General features: G+C 31.2%; 1 protein-coding gene, 1 non-coding gene and 1 pseudogene across 2 annotated transcripts; all 3 read right to left on the bottom strand.

Moving 5' to 3' along the window:
* Positions 1-554: 554 nt before the first annotated feature.
* Positions 555-3,787, bottom strand: LOC111005900 (HECT-like ubiquitin-conjugating enzyme (E2)-binding protein). Its single transcript, XM_022277581.2, has 5 exons — positions 3,300-3,787; positions 2,876-2,957; positions 1,988-2,749; positions 1,590-1,850; positions 555-1,322 (listed from the first exon to the last, which is right to left on the bottom strand). Exons 1-5 carry the CDS (start codon positions 3,703-3,705, stop codon positions 1,163-1,165), a joined length of 1,671 nt encoding a protein of 556 aa, XP_022133273.1. The 5' UTR covers positions 3,706-3,787; the 3' UTR covers positions 555-1,162.
* A 4,179-nt stretch (positions 3,788-7,966) lies between these two features.
* On the bottom strand, positions 7,967-9,107 carry LOC111005751 (bZIP transcription factor 44 pseudogene; annotated as a pseudogene).
* A 7,492-nt stretch (positions 9,108-16,599) lies between these two features.
* On the bottom strand, positions 16,600-16,671 carry TRNAH-GUG (transfer RNA histidin (anticodon GUG)). Its single transcript has one exon. It is a non-coding gene; the product is annotated as a tRNA-His (tRNA).
* Positions 16,672-16,911: the final 240 nt, after the last annotated feature.

Here is a 16,911-nt window from a genome sequence, read left to right as displayed (position 1 = left end):
ATAAGATACTTGTCTCCCATGTGAGGGTGACTTGATGAGGAAAAAAAAGGTTAAGAAATCAAATTTGATTTTGAACTGTAGAGTAGAATATATTTTGCAAGTCGAAGATATTAGATATGAGGGAAAAAAAATGAATAAGAGCAAGACTTATGGTGAGAGAATAATTAAGACATTTTACTAGGTTAACCAGTGAGAAGGATATTACCAAATGAGGAGGAATTCAACTTTAATCTTCCAATAAAAATGCATGATTTCTGTAAACCTCTTAAATTTACGTGTAACTAATTAACAATTTAATCTTAAATGATGATCTGAGATTCTCAGGTTTATGAAGCAACAGCTCTCTCCTGCACCATTCAAAGCTCTAATTCTTCATATCACAATGACAAACCCAATAACATGGCATCTTCAAGGAGTTTAAAAGCTAAGAAAAAGAAAGATAACAAAAAAATAAATCATAGCGAAACTTGCTGGCAACTCATGATCCGCAAACTCCTTGGCATGAAATGATGTCAAAACTAAGTGAAGAGCAATCCATGGAGGAAAAGAAGAAATCAAAGAAAGAACTAAAACATCCTAAAACAAATCAAAAACCCTGAGTACTTAATACAGAGATAAGCAAAGGGACAAGCCTCAAGGCCTACATCAACCTTAAAATATTAAAGGTTTAGATGTTCATGCATAATTAGTTGAAATCCCCTAATACATGTGACTTGTGTGGGAGCTTTCCGAACAAGCTCGCTCCAATCAAACTGATATGTGGACATTAAATATCAAGTATCTTACAGTCGAGTCGAGCACCTTGACGACTAATGCCAGAACCAAGCAGAGAGCCAAATAAACAGAACATGAAATATGCCTGGGAGACATGCTAGAGTTAACTGCATATATAAAGTAACATACTCCACATGCTTCATCCTATATCTGATAAGCCAGCAGCATTAATAAGGTTCCCATCGATGTACGGTCTGGCTTGCTGATAAACAGATATGAGGCTTGACAAATTTGGTTGGTGGCTGTGGCTACTTAAGGTAGCAGAAACATAGTATACAATGATGAGTTCTTCAAAAGCTGCCACTCAGCTTTATCAAGTTATATGTTTGAAAAACTTCACTGATTCATGATCTGAGTGGGAATCCAAAGAAGGTGAGAAAGATAAATGTCACCTCAGGATAGATGTCAAAGTTAAACCATCAAGGGAAGAACATGAAGATGGAAGTGTATCATTTCCTGAAGCTAGGATTTCAACTAATTCCTCTATTTGATGGGCTAACATAAAAACTTCATCCGCTATATCTTTTGTTACCCACTCTTCAAGTTTCCTGCATTTCAAATTTAAACGACGTCAATTTATATAATAAAAACGAAGAAGTACATAATGGGAACAGAATGCAGCTACGACAAATATGTTAAAATCACAAAACCATGTACTGATATAGGAAAGGAAAGGGGGTGCTGGAAACAGGGAAATTTCAGAATAAGAGAGCACCTATGATCTACCGTTGTAATTTGTATACAGGTGTCTAAGGATACTAGATCCTAGTGTAATCACACGAGAAGCAAAGGTAAGAAGACAATTTCTAACCAACCTCAAATGGGACTCCGCACTTTTGCTGCAATCAGAGAATAGCACCTTGATGACAGGACTTAAATCAATCTTTGAAACTGATTCAGCTGTATCCTCCATGCCCAAACAATAACCACTACACGACCAAGAATATGAATTGATGAGAACAATGTGTAGCATGGGAGACTTGGTTTTCAGCTCCTTAACCACAGTGCGAAATGATGATTCGTCATTTGCACTTTCCAGTAGCTGATTTGCAAACATTCTTTCCAAGGTGTACTCCCTGTGCGCATAAGTCAGATAGTCTTGAGCACTCCAAGAGATAAAAATTATCTCAAAGTCACTTATTGTATTATGCAGACATGATTTCCAGAGACTTAACCAAAAGAAAGGCATGACATAGTAATATAATATGCTTACCTCAACAAATTTCCAGATTCAACTGATGAACATGTTGAGACATAACATTTAAAGAGTCGAACTCCACCATCTGTAGGTCCGCAGCGATTACTGCAAGGGTAAGCCCCAATCAGAGTAGAGCACTTGGGGCAAAAAAACTCAACCCACTCAAAATCTGCTGAAAGATTTGACAGTCTAGCCATAAAGATATTTCCAAGAAAACCATTAAGAAAGGATCTCTGATCGTCTGAAAGATCAATAGTATTAATAGGCTTTGGGTCTAACTTATACGTGCTACATGTGTGATGCATGCAGTCTCTGTCAAGATGATTTAATACATTACTTTCACCATGATGACAACAATCAGGAATTGGAGTCATATTAGGTGAATCAACTTCTTCCCTTTCTTTCTCAGTAGCATCACCCTCCATGTTTGCAGCAAGGGTTTTATCATTAGACTGCTTAGGTTTTACCTTCTTCATAGATGTAAGATTACATTGTAATTCCTGCTTAGCTTCCGTTAACCAATTGCCATCAGCAAAATCTGATTCGTCCTTGAATTGCCGGGTCCCATCATAGTCTGGGAACACATGTCCAATAATGTCATCCTTGGAAAGAGTAATAGTTGTTAAAGTGAGTAGGCAGACACCCTTTGCACATCTATAGGAATTTGTATACCTAGTTACCAGCTTCTCGCTTATCCCCCCAAAGGAGCAGCAGCAAGACCCAAACCAGTTATCAGCAACCTCTCGCCAATTGACTGATGGCATCTCAACAAAATTTCTACACATCATATAACAATGTAGAAGTCAAGAATCAAGAATCAAAATCAATGGACTGGTGAAATGCAAATCAACTGCTCTAGAAAATTAGAAATCCTGTCAATGGTATGATTAAACAATTTGCTACCTGAGAGGAGATTCACTCAGCCTGAATGAACAATTTCTGCAATAAAAGTGGACGCCACCAGTGCGTGATAAACTGTTTTGATCTAAGAAAGGCAAGCATTTCAGAAGGGAAAAACATGCAAGTTTAATTGTAAAATAGTAGATGGTAGCACAACGGCCACGGAAACATGAAAATTTTGATCGCTTGCTCTTTAGCATTGCAATTAACTGTTCTTCATATTTGATTATGATCATACATATCAGAGATAGACGAAGAGCAGAAATTTTTAAGTTTCAAACTAAGCACCTTTTGCAAATGGTAATGCATAAATGTTACGGTATTCGCTATAATTTCATACTTAAAAAATATATATATTAGCAGGCAGAAGGGGAAATGCAGCGAGCATCAAAAGAGACAGAACAAATCGATTGAAATTGAAGCGCACCAGAGTCCATCAAAAGCGGCTTCGACGCCTTGGAGTACTTATTTCCTCGCTCTTCGGAGGAGTTCAGCACATTGTCGAAGTTGAGAACAATTGGGTGATCGACCGGAAGAAGCAAGAAGAGCTTGACTTCGATATGATCTTCGAAAGCTCTAAAACTCAAGGGCGACTCAGAGTCGACCAAAACCGGAGGAATAGGAACTCGAATCGACACTTCGAGGTCTTGGAGCCAAGTGGCGCAAACGACGGACTGCGGGAGATTGAGATGAACCTTGAGATTCTGACATTGGAGAGAAGGATTGGTATGGGAATCGAATAGCAACAGACGTAGGGTTGGTATGTGGGATTGCGCTTCCCATGTAAAACGCCATTTTCTAGGGCTTTTCACTGTATCGAATTCAGATGACATTCTTCGATTTCACGAGCACCACTGCACTTTCCAGTTACCCGCTTAAGTTGATGCTTGAAATAAAAATTTCCTCCAGAAAGGAACAAATAGATAAATAAATATTTTTCTGCCCTCGCAATAGTGTTTGGTGAACGCACTAAACGATCCACATTTTGATGAAAAAAAAAAGAAAAAGAAAAGGGCTTTTACCAATATTCAACGGCTGGGATGTAATTAAACCCTGATTAAAAAAAAAAATTTGGAAGAAACCTTGATTAAATTACCAAAAACCTAAAATTTAAACAATTTATAATATTGCATTCATTTTTTTGGGATAGTTAGGTTAGGTATATTGTTGGTGAGAAATTGGTCCGCGCCTTCTTGATGGCTTCGAATGCAAATATACAAAATTGGAGGTGACCGCGTCTATTTATATAGTTTTAGTCAGTGTTATCGAACGGAAAAAATTATATTAAAAAATTTCATAGACTCATTGACTATATAGTATATACATAAGATATAAAATTAATATGCACCTCCTCAATTTGAAGCTCCGTGGAAATGAATGACATTGAATCCAAGAGCATAATGGCTAAAAAAAGACATGTACAATTTGATTTATAACTAGTTTTAAATATACTTTTAAAATAATGGTGTGGTATTTAATAAATGTCCGACATTACATTTAGAGAAATAAAATCTCATTTTAGCTCTCAACTTTCAAATTCAATAACTTAAGTCTCTAAATATTTAAATAAATTTTTTTCTTTTTTTAGTACAGCAATGTGGGGATGGGAGATTGAACTTCCGACCTCCAAAAATAAATAAAGTGTCCTAGTCGTTGAGCAAAACTTAAGTTGAACTTTAGATTTATTTTATTTTAGACTTGAAACTCTTCAAATTTCAATTTTATAGTCCCTCAACTTATGAAAAAACTGTATTTTTATTTTTAGTTTTATTTTTCTTTAATTTTATAGAATTAACAATGAAATTTCAGAATATATTTATTTATATATATTGAAGCATATAAATTGATTGAGACAAAAATTAGGCCACAAATATTAAATGATTAAATAATGACAAACCTTGAACATAGCACCATGGGTGTGAGTCATGAATTCGAATTCTCACTCTAAAAAATAGTTGCATTTAAAAAGTTTAGGTTAGAGGCTAAATTATAGGCATTTCAATATTAAAGGATTAAAATGCGATTCGTTTTAGTACAAAATGTTAGAAAAAGATATATCAATTATCACTGAACTATGTTCACTGTAGTGAATTAAAATGCGATTTTAAACTTACTTAATTTTAATTTATATTTATATTTCACTTTTAAAATGAAATAAAGTAACAACATCGCGTGAAATAAATGTCTTCCTTGACTATACATCAACTCTCGCTATAAGATTGGGAACAGTATAATAAAGTATGCTTTCTATTCTAAGAGACCATAAAAATCTATAGTTAAAAAAAAAAGGAAACCATAAAAATCCAACAAAAATTAACGGCATTCATCTACTTTCTTTTTAGCACAAAAATGGGTAAGAATTCAAAATCCAAAATAATCCAACCTTTTATCTGCAATAAATGTCTTAATCCCTATACTTAAGTTGACCATAATCTTTATTAAATAAAAGCTTACAAGTTAACATAATCCTAAATAACTTTAAATGAACTATTAAACAATCCAATAAGAATTTCAATATACTGATATGTGCCCACACTTAATTATTATAGAATAAAATAGATTAAAGTACTATTATTATTATTTTTTTAATACACCAACTGACCAACACGTGGAATAAGAATTCAAACTCAACAATCATTTAATCGGAGATAGATGTCTTAACCAATTGAATAAACTTTAGGGTGAGAGTTAATGTATTATTATGATCTTATACTTCAACAGTTTCAATTTAGTTTTAAAAAAATTCATTAAATTAAAAAAATAAAATTGGTTCATTTTGGTCTCTCTATCTACAAAATATCTATTATGGTCTCTCTACTCTTAACATTGATTCATTTTAGCTTATGTACTTTCAAATCATTTGTTTTAGTCCATGTACTTTTAAAAAGTGATCATTTTGATATTTGTTTGTGAAATTTTAATACGAATTATATACACACTAAAAATAATTTAAGATTATGACTATATTTAACCATCATGAATGGTTCATTAGTCCAAATGAATAGGAAAAAGTAGGAGGGATGAGTTCAAACTCCATTATATCCATCTATCTTAAAAATTAATTCTTATGTATTTGTCAGCATCAAATGTTGTAGGGTTGAACTAATCTTACTCACGAAGCAACTCTACCGTACCACTCTGTCATAATATATATTCTAAATTCTAAAGTGTGACAGCTCAGCATAATATTTATATTTAATCAGTTCTCATGCATTACTTGTTTATACTATTAATTAAGGATTTTTTTTTTTGGCCAAAGTGACTGTTAACTTGTTTATACGTTTGATTAATGCAATAAATATAAAGACACATATAATAGTACCGATTAATGCATTAATTAGAAATTATAGGACCAATTAAATATATACTAGTTTCGAGATTTTTGCCGTGCAGGATTTGCCTACTTTTTGTCTACTGAAATTTATTATAATGTTAGTGGAGAGAAATATAAGGTACTTAAACTCGTGCCACATGTGACAGATTTTTTATTCTCTTGATTTAACTCGAACTTTTTGTTTTGGGTTCTCAATGATTTTATTTATAACAGTGAGTGTGTGAGTTTATTGATGACTTATATTATATATTTTCATCTAAGATGTTCGTAAATAATTCACATAAAATTATAGGAGAGTTCATAAAAAAAAAAATTCCAGTTTGATTTATTATTATAGATGAATATTTATGAGAAAAATTAACCATATTTAACAAAGTTTCCACTTAAGGAGAGGCAGTTAAACACCCGTTCGGTAGAATGTTCTTACGGAAAAATCAGAAAATTATATATGTTAATATAATTTAGTCAATTCATTATTTCATTATTCAAATTTTATTTGAAACTTCAAAATTAAATAAACACAAGTTCAATCTTCAAAATAAAAAATGTATTTTGTCCTTGTTAATACCTATATATTTTCTAAATATATCTAAAATGTATTAATATTCGACCCATATTTTAACGTCAATAAAAGGTATTCTCTCAGTAATTAAATCTGAAATTTAGCCTTGTACTTTTACTAGTTTATGTAGTCTCTTCAAATTTTAAAATATTTTAATTACATAATATCTCTACGACTTTGTTATATGTCTATTTTAAAACTTTTTTTTGTTAATACCATATGGAACACCAACTTAATCAACATGTTGATTAAGTAAATTTTAATTTGAGTACACAAAATTATTAATAAATAAGTATATACATATCATGTTATTCTGTTGGTGATGTTAATAATAAATCCAAAAAGTAAATTAATTGAATTTTTATGAAGTTTTAATTTTATTATTATTTTTGGGTGCATGGTAAGGTCAGCAGTCACTTCACAAAACCACACTAATTTTTCCTGATTGAGAGAGAGAGAGAGTGACGCAGATGATGTATATAAAAATCGGGTGATAATTCATTTCGAAACAGAAGGAAAAATTAGGAAGAAGACATTTGTTGTTACATTACATAATTTGCATTGCTTTTGGATCCATATTCATAAATAAAACCATAGAGACGCAGCCCAAACGTCACCCACACATCTTTTTCAACGACTTATAAGGAAACAACACACAACCAACCTATTTAATTGACGTCACTAACATGAACATAGTTTAACGGTAATTGATATATATTTTTTTAAAGTTAAAACTCTCGTATCCTTGCATTTTTGCTGTTAGAGGAGATAAATAAAATTTGATAGCTCTTTGATTTCTTGAAAAACGTTAAAAAATGCATTTATTTTTACCTTTCTATTTTCTACTTATTAAAAATTTAATGGTGGTCAACATAATAGAGAGAGGTTACTCGTTAGCATCATTTCAAGAAATGAAAAATCTAACTTCTTACCCGATTTGAATTTTTTTTTAATGTTAAGTATATTCCAAGGAAAAAAACATCGACAAAAAAGTCAACCACACAATTATTAAAACAAACAAACAACAAAAGAAATACCTCATATCTCAAGACAAAGCATAACAACTAACTCCTGAAAATAAATCTAAGCAAACTCTATTAATGGTCAGCAACTAGATCGAACCCCTTCCTACCAAGTAGTAGAAACATTACTATGAACCATATATGTTGAACATTCGAGGTGTGTTGAACATTCGAGGTCGGACAAGAAGTAATTATCTCTCAATAAAATACAACTACATTTTCTTCAAATACAAGAAATAGAGGCAGTCCAAACAATCTTCGTACATGGTGAACTAGGCATTCCTGGAGGTCTGAACAAATTTCCTATCCCATAGGAAAGTACAATAATGATATGAATTCGCCAATGCCAATCATACTACATAACAAATTTGTTAAACATACGTTCTATTCAAATAGAAGATAGTCCTGATCGAGTTATAATCTCATCATTTCAAAGAACACAGGAAATTTTAGTCTAAAAGACGATCAATGATAGCAACCAACTCAATTTAGAGATATAATCAACCAATCAAATCAGATGTTGATAAGGCACTTGACAGCGCATTCAATACTCATTCGCGAATGGAGAATCCCAAGGATAATAATCTTCCTCGTCAAAACCATTATTACCAAAATCGCCACCCGCCGTCATCGATTCCACAAATGTTACTATGTCGTTTAGATACTGCAGTCTGTGGGTGAGCTCCGTCATCTGAGCCCGGAGGATGGAGTTCTCCGTCTCCAAGCTGACGCAAAGATTGGCGGCGGCGTTCATATTGGCCACGATCTGATTCTTGTGGTTCATCAGCCGAGTAATCTGCGCCGTCAGATCGTCCAGATGCTTCTGCTTCCGCAGCCGAGACCGGCGCGCCGATTCCCGATTCGACTGCATTCTCCTCCGCTTCCTCTCCGCCTCCTGATCCTCTTCCGACCCTGAGCTCCGGCGGCCGCCATTGCCCGACCCGGACGAACCCCCACTTGAAGAAGCCATGGATTAATTAAAACAGATCGCAACAAAAATTAACAATTGAAATTACAGAGAGAGGACGTACGTACGACCCAGGCACGATTATTAATTAATTGAAATTCTATGGTTGTGTGGTTAGATTAATGAATTAATTAATCACGAGAAGACATAGAACCAATAAAGGAAGACGACGGAGAAGGATTGAACTAAATGGGTCCGGCGGCGAAGGGTTGAGTTTATGATGAACCCAGAATCAGTGAAGATTGGAGACATGAGTACTGTGGAGCATCGGATCAGAAAGGGAAACTGAAGAAAGGGAAATTTGGGGAAGAAGAGAGAGGGGGGGTTGAGGAAGGCTTCTTAATGGCGGTTTTATACACCGCGACAGAGCGCTCCCATTAAATTAATTTAACAATAATAGATACTTATGGGTTTGATTACCTCTAAAAATTTGATAGAGAAATGTCTTTATTTATTTATATATATATATATATATATAATTTTAATATAAATTTATAAAAAGTAGCTGTCATTGATATGGTGAGCTCATAAAATGAATTGAAAAATTTAATATTAGTTATCACCAAGCCAAAGCCGATGATGTATTATATGCATAAAGTAAACCAAAATGCATGATGGTTGATGGTAGAATACAGAGCTATATAAAAAATTGATAAATCTGAATGTACTAGTATCTATATTTGTTTAGAACTGTGAGTTCCAATCTTTATACTGAAAAAAACTCGGGAAAAAAAAAGGGTTAAAAAGTAAAGTGGGGTGCAGTGGTTTGGTCCGAAGTAGAAGGGGAAGAATTTATAGAGTGGGAAATTGGCGCCCGTGATGGGTCGGCCATGTGCACGCCCAATTTAACACCATAACAATTTAATTGGTTTTCAACTTTTATTTTTGTTTTTTGTTTTGTTTTAAATGTGCCCTGGTTTATTTTAATTAATAGATTTTCCTTGTTATTTTTATTTTAATAAACACAAATCGTATTAGAAAGTAAATAGAAATATTGATAATCTAGAAATAAGTAGATGTCATGTACGGTGAAATTTACATTCATATTGGTAAAAAAACAATTTTACAATTATAATATTATAACAATAATATTTTTGCTGTTGAACGTGACTCCAATACTCACTTGCATTTTGTTGGTAATTCGAGTTGGATCCGCACTCATAACTTGACAAGTATGCTGAAAGAGAGGAACCATTGAAATAGAACTTCTCCATTGAGATATGGTTGTTATCTTTATATCCTTCGTCTTTTAGAAATTGTCTAGAGTTCTTTTAGAAGAAGTGTACCCATTTGCAAATAAGATATGTCTTTTAAGTGTATATTTTTGTGTAGGATACTTTTTGTTTTTACTTAATATAATAGAATCACATCTATCATAATTTTATAGCAAGTCAGACATATTTTTAATCCAATCTATATAAGTCAAAGTTTAATCATTGAGAGATTATAGTGTACACATTTTTAAAACAACATTTAATTAATTATGGATATTTTCTTTCTAATTATTTGTTATTTGTGTTTGTAGTTAATGGATTATTTTGATTTATATGAGAAAATAGATAAAATTATGGCTCATGCATATCCTAAAGATATGAATGTACAAGTCATCAAGCACCATTTTGATTATTTAAATTATGATGGCGTCATAGAAGAAAATGAAAAATCCATTCATAAAGGAACTCAACTGCAATTATTTTTGGATGCTTCCGATTTAAAAATAAGAGAGAAAAAAATAAAAGAAAAAAAAGAGAGGTTGCATGAGTCGAGTGGACTAAACTAATTTGAGATTTGATGACTTAATTGGATTAATGTATATTGTAATGGTTTTTATGGCTTTTTAGACTTTAATTAAAAAAGAAAAGAAAAAAAAGGTGGGTCCGGAAGTAAATGGCGAAAAGAAAAGGCTGTGATTGGTAGAAGGAGACAGCATCAGGCGTGATCTGAACCGTACATAATCGGCACATGCATCGTGTCAGGATTGTTTGTTTTCCATTTAACGCAAGATCAATTGACTTTGAGGCAAAAGTGCTTTGGCAGACCAAAAGTGCTTTGCCTACACATTTTGCCTCTTCTATTGGTTGGTTTCCTCCTACTTTCTTATAATAATTTGTTTGTATTAGTCTATTTTTATGAGAAAAATATCACTTAAATTTAATGTTTCTACCGCGAGAAAAAAAAAATTTATGCAAACAAATAAAAGTCAAGTGATAGATCGGTTTCAAACAGAATTGCATAAGTACTTGAACGAAATGAATGTATATTTATAAGGATTCAGATAGTGATTCACGTTACAAGAAACAAAGTTGACATTGAGGTGTGGATTCTGAAGATAAGACAAAAAGTCCAAAGAATAGCTGTAGAAGAGAATTTCACTCTTGATTATGCCAGCTACGAGGCCTCTCTTACTACCATGGTTAAGTTTGGATCACTGACCTATACATAAGTCGGTGATCCGAAACCCACGAGACATTCTTTAATTCTTCTCCCAACATTTAATATTAATTATTTTTTTAAATATGACATGAATTGATTTTTTTATATGTATTATATTGCATTTGAATTTGATTTGAAATTATGATATTTTAGCAAAATTTTAAATTTTATGCTATATTTGAAAATATTTATTTATTTTAATGTTATTTATATAATGCCTCATTTTATTATTACCTCCTGACCAATTCGTTGAAATCTTTCCTAACTACTATTATATTTTTGACAAGTGAGAAAAACGGATATATATATATAGAGAGAAATTGAGAGAGATACCATAGATTTTTTCGATTGTTTTTAAATAAATAACTTTAGGATATAATATTCATAAACAAAAGTTGAGAGTTAAAGCAATAAGAATAGAACAATTAATCATAATTTGTTGTAAATTTATATATGTACATATAGATTTATAATTCTTCTTCTATAAAATTGAAGGACTATAGATAATCCTTTAAGAAAATCTTTCGCTCTATTATTCCAATAGCTCTTGTTAATAAAGAGTTTATGTGGACTAATGTAAGTATCGTTCCAATTTGTTATTAAAAATTTTTAAAATTTCATGAATTTTTTTTTATCAATTTAAGTTATCTAAATATATATAAATTTTTATGCAATAACGTAGCATAATAAGATAACTAATAATAAACCATTTTTTTCAAAGCATTTTCAAATTTTAAAGTCGAGACAGATAAAAAGTTGCAATTCCTTGAGTAATACTAAGTGCGACAAAAAAAATTAGACAAAATTTTAAAATCCATTAATGAGAAAAACATTAAAATTAATAAATTAAAAGTAAAATTTTTAAATTTTGAAATATGGCCCAAAAAAAAAAAGAACGAAAGAAGAAGAAAGATATTATTTTTTAAACATCATTTTTATTTTATTGCTTTTAATAGAATTTTCAAATAATTTATCTTCTCAATTATTAGGGTGATCAATGGTCAGCCATTGTCCATTTGATGTTTGAAACTTACCTTTTCCTAATTTGCGCTGATGAGAGATGTGAGAGACTGCATAAAGCTGAGAGAAGAAGAGGCGAGAGGATTTTTTATTATTATTTTTATTTTATTTACTTTTCTACAATAGGTCTCTTTACTTTTCTTCCGCAGGTCCAAGAGAACCTAAAGGCTATAAGATCCAACGATCATCGAGTGTTGCATCTTTAAAATTGAACCACGATTCGAATTTTCGACTACCCGTATGCACTCTTATTTGGCATTACCATATACCAATTGTGCCAAATAAATAAATAATGTGTAGGGGCAGAAGTACACTGAAAATTAGGGGGCAATTGCACCTGAAATTTATAAAATATAAAACTTATATAGATAAGGATTTAAATTCCTAAAAGTTTTCTTCTTGATCTGTGTTACCCTTTTGCTGATCTAACTTGGCTTTATAAAATTTGTTTCCTACCGTACGAAATATTGCAGCTCCATCAATGAAAAGAGTAGAGAGAATATTGTAATTAATAATTTGGAGTTTTGAAATTGTTATTTCCCCAATAAGAAACTTTGATACAATTGGAAAACCACTCACTCTTCACTCTCATTTGATTCCACTCATCAACTGTGAACTGTCATTCCCCAGAATCATCTTCTTTCTTATCCACTAATACTCCTTTTCCCATTTTTTTTTTCTATTCCATTTGGGAGTTTGCTATAAAACCAGAAAGGTTTAAATGAGTAGCTTTAAAATATATATATAATATAAAATATGACTTTTATTTTTTTAAATCAATTTTCAAACTCAGACGTTTATTTTACAACTTAAATATTTTACCATTATTTATGTTTGAAACATTCTTAAAATTGTATGAAATTTAAGAACAACAAAAATAAGTTTATTGTTTCTTCTTTCCATTTTCAATTTATTTAAAAACATAAATAAAAATATCGTTTATCATTATTGAATCTATGAGTGTTGAAACCATGCAATTATGTTTTTCAAAGAAGAGGAAACATAAACGAAACAAGAACTTACTAAATGAACTCTTAAATTCTCCACCTTCGTAATTGTCATGATGTATTATAAAAAAAAAAAATCAAATACTATTATGAAAGTTGGTGGCCGTGTGTGAATTCTTTCAAGGCAAGGGGTCTGATCGGCATTTTTGTTTAACCAATTGAAGTTCCTTTGTTTCGCCAACAAAGAAGTCATCTTTCACGATTTTTCACTCCTTCTTTGCCGAGCCACCTCGCATTTTTATACTTGAATTTTCTATTTCTTTAATATTCTTAACATTTTAGAATAATTTCCTTTCCTAATTAGCTATAGAAAATGACCTTTTTTTTATCATTGATTTTAATTGATATATTATTCCACAATCAAATTGCCAATATTTATAAATTATAGTAATTGATTCCAATTAAATTGCAATTCAATCCTTTTTTTTAACATCAGCATATTATTATCATTAAGACTTTTAAATATTTTCGGTCAATTGAAAGTTGTGAATCTTCATCTTTATTATTGTAATATTATATTCTTTAAAAAAATAATCACGCTTACAACTTTATATTTAGGTTTGCTATTTCTTTAATTTTAAACTTCAATAAATTCATTTGTGTAGCAAACAATTCTTATTAACCGCATTTTTAATTTACTCAATTCATCACCCTCTAAATCCCTTTCCTTTCTTTTTCTTAAATAAAATAATTTTGCATTGAAACTCGATAACTTTAGAACCTTATTAAAATGCAAATATCCCATTAAAAGTTATATTAAAGCAAAACATCATTTAGTAATTTATGAAAAAATTTATATTATAATCTTGTTGGGATAACGCATGCTGTTTTTATAATTTATCCGAAAAACTGGAGACCTTTTTTTGGTTAGCTTTTGGTTAGTCGAGAACGGTTGAATCTGCCTAGGTTTCTGTTTCTCTTACGAATTTATAAAAGAGATAGAGTTGTTTTAGAAACTTATTTACACGTATGTATAGATTTTTCTAATTTTATATTTTTAGATTTCTGTAGGTAGGATTTTATTTATTTACATTTATTATAGTTATTTGTATAAAAATACAAAAGATTTAATTCCATAAATTATTATCATAATTATTTAATTATTGAAGGTCACGTACTAATTTTCAACACAAATCTCTTAATTCATTGCTTCAAAATCTTAATTTACTTATTGATTTTCCCTTAATTCACCCCAGGTGCTCAATCTTCAAAGACAATTCAAAATCACAGAAACATCTTTTGAAGTCTGAATAAACATATATCTACATATTAAAAAATATATACATGCAAAATCATTATAGTATATATCCGCATATCCGCATATATACGAGTTGAGTTATAAGATATATCATAATCAAATCACTATAATATATATCCTCATATATAAAATATTTCACACGAAATCAGAAATTGAAAACAACCGTTGGAATGCAAACCTTTCAATCGAGAGATGAACTGCTCTGGCGATTGGGAGAAATGGAGGCAGTTGGAGATGAAGGCAGACAGATATTGGCCGGAGACGAAGGCAGGCAGAAATGATCGGAGAAGAAGAACAGACGGAAATCTCCTTTCGAAGGGGATAAACGCAAACGAAAGGCTCTTGCGATAGAGAAAAACGAAGCCGGCCGGAGAGGAAAGAAACAACGAACGGTCGAAGAAGAAGAACGAAGGGTCGGAGGAAGAAAAACGGACGGTTGGCGGAAGAGGAAAGGGGTAGGTTTCGAAAATGGATGGTTTTTTGGGGTTTTGAGATTTTTTTTTTATTTTATTTTAGAAAGTATCATTAGTTAAGTGATCTGACCTCTCAATTTACCAATTCTAGATTTTAATAATTATTTAATATTGAGATAAATCCTTAAAAAGATATAGTAGTAATTTGTGTAATGGGTACTATCTATTTTTCAATCCTTTTACGTAATTATGATTTCTAAATAGACATGTACTAATTCCGTTATAAAATATGACATTTTATTTAAAATAGAGCATTTCTTAGTTTATAAAAATAATAAAATAGATAATATAAAAACAACAAACTAACCATAATATTTTACACGACATATACTTTAGAAAACTATACAATGCGTTATCTTTGTAAAAATATAAAAGTGATTTTATATTTTAAAAAGTAAATTTAAATCTCATTTTCATTTTTAAACTTTCAAATTTACTCCATGTCTTAGTTTCAAAAAGAAGAAAAAATAAAAAGCTATAATTATGTTTTCTTAATTCAACACGCGGGAGTGAAGATTAAATAATTGACTTTGAGATGATAATAAATTAAATATGGCTGAACTATACTCAAATTGAGCTGTCATCTCGTATTGACCTCAATATCTACCTCCAATTGTTTTTCTTTTCTTGAAAATGGGTCGTATTTTCTTTTGATTGCACGAAGGAGGACTTTTTCGGTATTTTGTTTTTGAAATGTGATATTGTTGAAAACGGGCTAAGAAGTTATTGGGCTCATAACCAAGTTATGGCCCATAACAGAATAGGCCTGTGTATATGAATTGCAATAGAGCCCGTCAAGCCCAGCCCCTCCATTAGACGTTTGGCGGGAAATTTTCAAAGGTGCCTATCAGGTCATGTCATTCCCAAAACTGCCCCCAATGCATGGATATTTTCACATTTGCCCTTTTTAACTAATATTAAATTGGTTTTCTTTGATATATATATATCAAAGAAATTTATATATATATATATATATATATATATTTTGAAAAAAGATAACATAACTGATATTAAAACAACAAAACGGTTAATTTAATGTCCATTTGGTAACATTTCTATTTCTTATTTCTCGTTTCTCTTAAGGAATCTAAGCATGATTTGGTAACTATTTATGTTTTTTGTTTTTCATTTTTTAGACACATTCTCAAAATTGTATAGAAATTTGGAAAAAAAAAACAAGTTTTTTGTTTTTATTCCCATTTCCAATTTGTTCCGACGTAAATAAATTATTGTTTTATCATTCTTGTATCCATAGATGTTGGAGCCATGTAATCCTATTTTTCTTTATTAAAAAAGAGGAAGCAGAAACATGAAATGTGAACGTTACCAAACAGGATAGCCACATTTTTCAATAACCTATGCCACTTTAGAATTTAACAATTTTCAATCTTTATATAACACCACCACCATCATCATCATCTATCATCATTATTATTATTTGATATCTTATATAACACCATTATTTCTTTTTTCAGTACAGTAAAAAGTAGAATTTGAAAAATGAAAAGTGAAAAGAAAAGGAAAAAAATCTAGATTGTAGAGTTAAGATAAATATTATGGGGAATTACCAGAAATGACTTCAAACAAAAGGGCGTACATGTTAAATAATGAAAAATTCTGCAGAAAAAAAGAAAAAGAAATGGAAAAAGGATGTGGCTGCTGGGATTCGAGCCCAGGTCTCCACGGCCACAACGTGGAATTCTCACCTCTAAACTACAGCCACTTTGATGAACAGCAATGCGAGAAAAAAAGTAATATAATTTAATTAATTTAGCGGAAAAGACACGAAGACAGTGGGGCATGAAAATGCGGCTACTTTTTTGTGGCTTTTTTTTTTCCTTTTGTTGGTTTGGTTTGTCCTGTCCCATTTTGTGAACAAGTTTAAACTCGTAGCTCCTTTTAAGAATTGATGACGAGTCCTTCTTTTGAGGGCTTTGGGGTCCAAAATTCACCACTTTTAGAT

Source organism: Momordica charantia (genome assembly GCF_013281855.1).
Source record: "Momordica charantia cultivar OHB3-1 chromosome 1 unlocalized genomic scaffold, Mcharantia_2.0 BLBB01000001.1, whole genome shotgun sequence".
In the NCBI taxonomy this organism is placed as follows: domain Eukaryota; kingdom Viridiplantae; phylum Streptophyta; class Magnoliopsida; order Cucurbitales; family Cucurbitaceae; genus Momordica; species Momordica charantia.
The sequence above is the reverse complement of the archived record's forward strand: the minus strand, read 5'-3'. Positions and strand labels throughout refer to the sequence as shown.